This window comes from Olea europaea, unplaced genomic scaffold, assembly GCF_002742605.1.
Source record: "Olea europaea var. sylvestris unplaced genomic scaffold, O_europaea_v1 scaffold586, whole genome shotgun sequence".
NCBI classification, from domain to species: domain Eukaryota; kingdom Viridiplantae; phylum Streptophyta; class Magnoliopsida; order Lamiales; family Oleaceae; genus Olea; species Olea europaea.
In genome coordinates, this window is record NW_019264200.1 from 278159 (window position 1) to 284509 (window position 6351).

Consider the following 6351-nt stretch of genomic DNA (forward strand, 5'->3'; position numbering starts at 1 on the left):
ATGCAAGTGGATCTTATACAACTATTGTGTGCAAGTGGATATGTCTCCATCAAGGTGGCCAAGTTGGACTTTGTTTCCTCGAGCAAGTTGTCAAGTTACATGTAAGTTGTCCAATTGGCTTGAGTTGACATACACTTGCATCCAAAACTACCGGCTATAATCCACGGTATTGCTTCCCTCTCATGATAGTGGTTTTCACCCGAGAAAACCAGATTTTCGTCACTACGTCCCCAGCCAACGTCTGCCTGCATCCCCAGCTTGTGGCTACCTACACAATCTATCTGTGTTGCTATTGTGTCCCCTGTTACAATTTGTCTGTGTTGTTGTTGCGTTCCCTGACACAATCTGACTGCGTCTGCCTGTGTTTTGCCTGCCTGCGTCGCCTACCACAGTTCTTGTTTTGGTCTTGCCTACATCCCCTATTGCAGGTTCCTGTGTTGTTCAGCCTGTGTCCCCTGCCGCAGGTTCAACTTGCGTCTCCCAAATCAGTGCTCGTGTTTTCCCTACCCACATCCCCTACTGCAGGCACTTCTTTCCAACAATAACGCACTACCTACGTTATCCGCATTCCCCAGCCGCAACCTAGATGTATCAGCCACGATCATGGGGGACGTAAGTCACTCCCCCACTAAATTTGGCGACACCCTCATCGTCATGTATCGTCGAAGCTTATACCTTATTTGCCATAAGTCTATCTCATTTTCCCACTTGTGCCATGGCATTCCCGTGTCATTCCAAACCTCAAATCATAACCTTGCGATCCATGACAAGAGGGTCCTCAAAACACAGTTGGATTTCTCTTCGTATTTTCTTTGGTAGACTGGTAATTGGAATTGAAATCTTTGTTTCAAAATTATCGAATCCCGGATATTATGCTCTGGATATTATCCTTCTTCCTTTTCGTTGTGTGTTTCATTTACCTAATTTAGGAAAACATTTTTTACAAAAAATCTTTGGTATATATTCCATTACACCACGTAGATAGTTTTCAAATAACTAATCCTTCCCGTTAAAGAAGTTCTAAAAGTAGCCGTTATCAACATTGATTTATTGAGTAACATTCTTCAATTTTGATAATTCTTTCAAATATGTCACACATTTTGAAGGATCGAAAACAATTCACTTTTCATAGATTTGGGAGAGAAATTTTATGGCTCCCATCCATTTGAGTTGAGACATTATAGAAGAAATAAAAATATAACAGCCTCACGTAATGAATATTACTCATTTTAGTAGCATACAACTTTTGGTGTGGATTTGTAATGTATTATGGATAAATATATATGTACAAACTATGGTTGACAAAATCTTTCACTCACTCTCACATAACGTGTGGACCCCGCATGTATTTAAAAAAGTGGCAGCTTGTGCTCCCCATCTTTATTGTGAGTAATGAGTAAAGGATTGTGTAAAAAAAGTTTGTACATAGTAAGATAATATATTTTATCTCAAGGTCAAACCATTTTCTACAAATTTTTTACCATAGCAAAGTGACTGGTTGTATGCAACAACTTCCAAATTTTTTTAGGCCAAATGCTCATTCTATTACGAAAACTGCATGGTCGCGACTTCAATTTATAGAGTGCACAACTAAATTTGCCTCCGAGCAGGAAAAGAGATGGAAATGAACTTTGAATAATTGAAACTACTGAAAAATAACAATAACATATTGAAACTTGAACTCCAACAATAAGTACCGAGATCTAATTATTGAGACAGGGCAAGCACTAACGATAGTTTTAACTTAAAGAAGATTTTAACCGACCCCAACAGAAGCAAACTAGGAAAACACTACTTTACATTACTTACATCACGAATCTTGGCAAGTATAAAGTTGTACTTGCCGAGGCCAAACTTGACCATATACATCCGTCTGTGTATATTGGCGATCCCAGGACCAGGGTACATCTGTAGGGTTGAGCAGTGTTAGTGTAAGACATGATCCAAACACAAAGTGCATGTACAATAAGTAGTTTCGTATTGGACAATACAGTAAGAGAAGATTTTAGCTTCTTCTTTTTTTCTCCTTTGATAATGTCCAGTAAAGTTTAATCCATCTTATCTGACGTCTCAAAACTGTAAGAGCTGAAGAGCATATGGAGCAGTGATGTACCTTCAGAGGAGTAGAGTTTAGGAGGAAGCTCATAAGGGATGGGCAATTGAATTACTTCGGTAGATTCTGCATTTCGGTTTCCTTTCCAAGCCAAAGTGACCAGCTTTGTTCTCTTCACTTCAGACCTTCTTGACGATTCTGATTTAGCCTGACAGCCCGCTCAAAAAAATTTCCACATTCAATCAAAGATGAGAATAAGATTTATATAGACTATAAAAGCATTAGCAGTGTGGAAAAAGAAGAATAAATGAAGGGCACGCGACTCTTTACCTCTGAGTGATTGCCATTATACGTGCAAGAAAATTCACAACAATGATTGCCAGAAAACGGCAAAAAAAGCACTCCCAGCTGAAGAGCATCCAAAGTACGAAATAAGGTTCAGTTCCATAAAGGCATAAAAAAGTTAAAATACTGAGACTGGATAAAAATTTGTAATTTACAATAATATTGTAGAAAAAAAGACATTTTCCATCCAGTGAGATCTCACTGGACCATGGAAAAATTTAAAGAAACAATCAAACACATAAGTCAAACCATATAAGTGGCACATTTAACCGAGAACCTGCGAAATTTTCTCAGCTGAATACAAATACCTCATAGGAACGTATCATCAATTGAGAACTGTTTTTCTGAAGAGCCCCCCATGCAGCTTTGCTGAGGTTTGCTGAAGTAAGCAAGAACCATCTGTTCATAAAACAATGCAGGTTTCAACAATCAAAAGCATGCCGTCACACAGCTATCTAGCAGAAAGGAACTAAATTCAAAAAACATGACATCTGATAGGACCCTTACGCAAGGTTTTGACCATTATAACGTGTGAATGTCTTTATGTGAGGCATTGCATGACTGGAACAATGGAAAAACGAAACTGTAATTATCCTTACGTAAAATCAATGAAAAAAATCATCAGCACCTACATACTGAGTATGCAAATAAAAATTTCAAGCACTCATTTTTTAATATAAGATTTGTCAACCATTCAGCGATCAAATGAATGATATCCACATGCTAAGACTTATTACAATAAATTTGGGGTTGACTGCGTAAATCTTTTCTCCCCACTCCATTGGTCAATTACTCTATCTCGCAAAAGAAAATAATACGACGACATATCACCATTAAACACTGAACTAACAAAAGTATAAAAATTGTGCTGGTAGCACAAGAAGACATGTATACCAGCGACCAGTGTGGCTTGCCTTCCATTTCGCCCAATACTTTTTCAGAAACTCTTTCTCCACATTTTTTACTGGGCTCGGGATGGCATTTCCAGCTGCATATCCCTGAACAATGAAGAAGAAAAAAATACTCACACCTAACTGAAGGAATGCAAAACTTTTAAGATTAAGTAGATCTTTCGAAGTTCAACAAAAATGCACAGTTCTTATAGCATAGAAATATATTTAATAAAAACAGGAATCATCTACTCCATGACTACCAATTACATGAAATTTCAACTCAGTTTATTTCTGAATTTCTATTCATAACTCAGATTTGGAAAAAGCACGTGGCTACCCTTGCATCATTTACATTTTATTGTGTGGAAGAAAGTTCACAAAAATTTAGACTCAAGATCAACAAAACCGCATTCTATACCATGGAAAATTACATACGACGTAATTGCCGAAATAATCATCTGAATTATACAGAACTACTCGCATATGAAAGAAAATGCTTGATATTACCTCTAAAGAGCATCTGACATCTTCCACAGTTGGCCATATTATCAAGGGCTTCCCCAGACCCAGAGGCTTTTTTTCTTCTGTAACCCCAGCTGACATTGAAGCTGTTAGCTCAGCCATCCACTTCTCATCCAAAGAGCCTAACGAAGAAAACTGCAATAAAGCAGTAATTAAAAAGTATTAAGAGAAAGCAATAATGGAGCAACGTCTCCATACCAACTTCATGTAAAGAAAAAAATAAAGTACATTACAGTGGAACTGTATCCACCATAAAATGAAGTTGCATCCTTATCATCATTATATATGCATCTTAAGCTTAAATTATCATATGTCCAACCTAAGGTCCTATACCATTAATAGTCTCCCCCAAAGAAACAGCTTTTCACAGCCTCATCACCATTTAGATAAAACGAGCGGAAAGCAGTAGAGTAGAGGAAGTCAATCCATGTACACCTTAAGTATGTGTATCAACCAAATAATTATTGAATCTCATTTAATGAAGAGAATTGAAATGAATACTGCATCGCAGAGATAGCTATTGCCAGATGGAACCACCACCACAATATGTGAAACAATATTTGTAATTGACATGTTTGCTATTCTCTATAGTTTCAATCTAGTCATTCACTGAGATATGGTGCCTTTTTATTTAGATGCAAAAAGTTTGGTATTCCTACTATCTCAATTATTAGTCAAATGAAAGAGTTAACAGCAACAGCCCTCTTAAATCTATCTTGTTAATTCCAAACTATTGTCCTTATCAAGCCAACACAATTAGTACATACACAATTAGACAACAGATGTGTGTCCACAGCATTGAAGACGAGTCAAAATTTACCTGACAAACTAAAGGAGACATGTGAAACTCTTTCTCGAAGGTACACTCCTGAAGAACAGTGCGCAACTTCATATGTCCCCATTTTTTTAAATTGGAACCAGAATGATATCCCGGAACAGATGCAATCAGCCTGACCTGGACATCACATATCATTAGATATCCAAATTCAAAAAATTCAGATGCTATAACAAAACCATCACAACTTAGCCATTTTATAGTTTAGTTTTGGACAAGTGAAGTGTTGTTTAAATGCTTCTCAGATCAATCATTTCGAGTGAGATATTACTCCAGAAGAACTGGGCATGCAAGCTTCAGGACATTTGCATGTAATGGCATTCCATGGCCGACCAAGTGGCCGTGGAGAGTGAGAGAGGATGTTCAGAGATGTAATTGGAGTCTGTAATCCAATAATGCAAAATGTGCAAGTAGGGCATAGGCCCTTAAAAGCACCAAAAGAATAATAGACTTCAAGAACTAAGACCTGAGTACTGCATGAAAAGATGGAATCATTAAAAAGTTGACCATACACTACTTACTTTCCTTCTCCCAGGACCAGTAAAAGATTCAAGCAACATCTACCTAAAGTGTATTAACTGTGGTATAGAAAATCCAACTAAAATTTCAAAAATTTACCACCTTTCACAGCATCAAGATCAAATTTGGTTAAATGGAAACTGTATTAAATCAATTCTCAATCATGGATCAGCTCATCAGAAGAAACTCTGTACGAGCCTCATTACATAAAAACTCAATTTTTTCGAAACTCGTTTTTAATCACACATTTTTTCAGTAAAATAATTTTACACGTAAACCTAAAACATTTTCTCTACTTTTTAACCACGCATTCTCAAAAAAATCACTGCTACAAAATTCTTTCTTCCAAAAAATGGGGCTCAAACACAGCCTAAAAGTTCTTACTACTGCAAAGAACGTGACACAGGAAAAGCTAAAAATCCTGCAGTGATTGAAAGAAAATAAGGGAATAATTGAATACCACTGCACTGCTATAGTTGAACTTCTTGAAGAATGATGAATTAATCGTAACGCTGCCAAGGGATGGTATATTTGCAGTAAATTCAGGCCACTGCAAACATTCAAACAAAAAACTAATGAGAAGCAGATGTATATATTATAATAAGAGAACGTCTGGCAATTTCCTTGTAATTGTTAAATCAAAAGTTGATCCGCGACCCAGTAACTTTTCAAGTATCAGCTGATAAACCAGTTCTAAAGCCACATATCCCCAAGTAGCACAGGTTTATATTTTTCTACCATCAATCTGCTGCTACAGTTAATCTAGAGCAGAACAATTGATTTTGTTCAAAATTCAGAACCCTCTCAAGAGCTACTCGCACTAGTGATTTTCATAATTATTTACTGGACTCTGAAATTATCTCACAGCCCCAAAATTTCTGGAATATGATACCATGTTCACTTCTGTGATGGTTACATAAAAGACAGATAAATATAATATTAATACTGACACAACAACAAGAAAAAAAAAATCAGTACTGAGTCTTAGATGTGAGAATTTCATCAACTGTTCAATTAGAAAAAAATGAATAGTAGGAAAAGGAAAAAAAGACTAATAAAAAATGGAAGCCAAATGCTTAAGAGAATGCACAACTGTTGCCTAGGGATTTCGGAAATATGTAGCCACTGACAAAGTAAAAACTGAATCAGCCATTTAAAACCGACTGTAAAATAAATTGGTATAG

At 36.6% G+C, this 6351-nt stretch overlaps 1 protein-coding gene across 1 annotated transcript in view; it reads right to left on the reverse strand.

The window, feature by feature from the left end:
- Nucleotides 1-1619: 1619 nt before the first annotated feature.
- Nucleotides 1620-6351, reverse strand: part of LOC111389372 (tyrosyl-DNA phosphodiesterase 1-like) — a 6630-nt gene continuing 1898 nt past the window's right edge. Inside the window, exons 4-12 of the mRNA XM_023014295.1 lie at nt 5628-5756; nt 4634-4768; nt 3799-3948; nt 3293-3396; nt 2906-2959; nt 2707-2797; nt 2384-2461; nt 2114-2261; nt 1620-1908 (exon numbers count right to left, since the gene is read on the reverse strand). Of these exons, the coding sequence (XP_022870063.1) occupies nt 1811-1908; nt 2114-2261; nt 2384-2461; nt 2707-2797; nt 2906-2959; nt 3293-3396; nt 3799-3948; nt 4634-4768; nt 5628-5756 (987 nt within the window). The 3' untranslated portion in view covers nt 1620-1810. The remainder of the gene's footprint in view (nt 1909-2113; nt 2262-2383; nt 2462-2706; nt 2798-2905; nt 2960-3292; nt 3397-3798; nt 3949-4633; nt 4769-5627; nt 5757-6351) is intronic.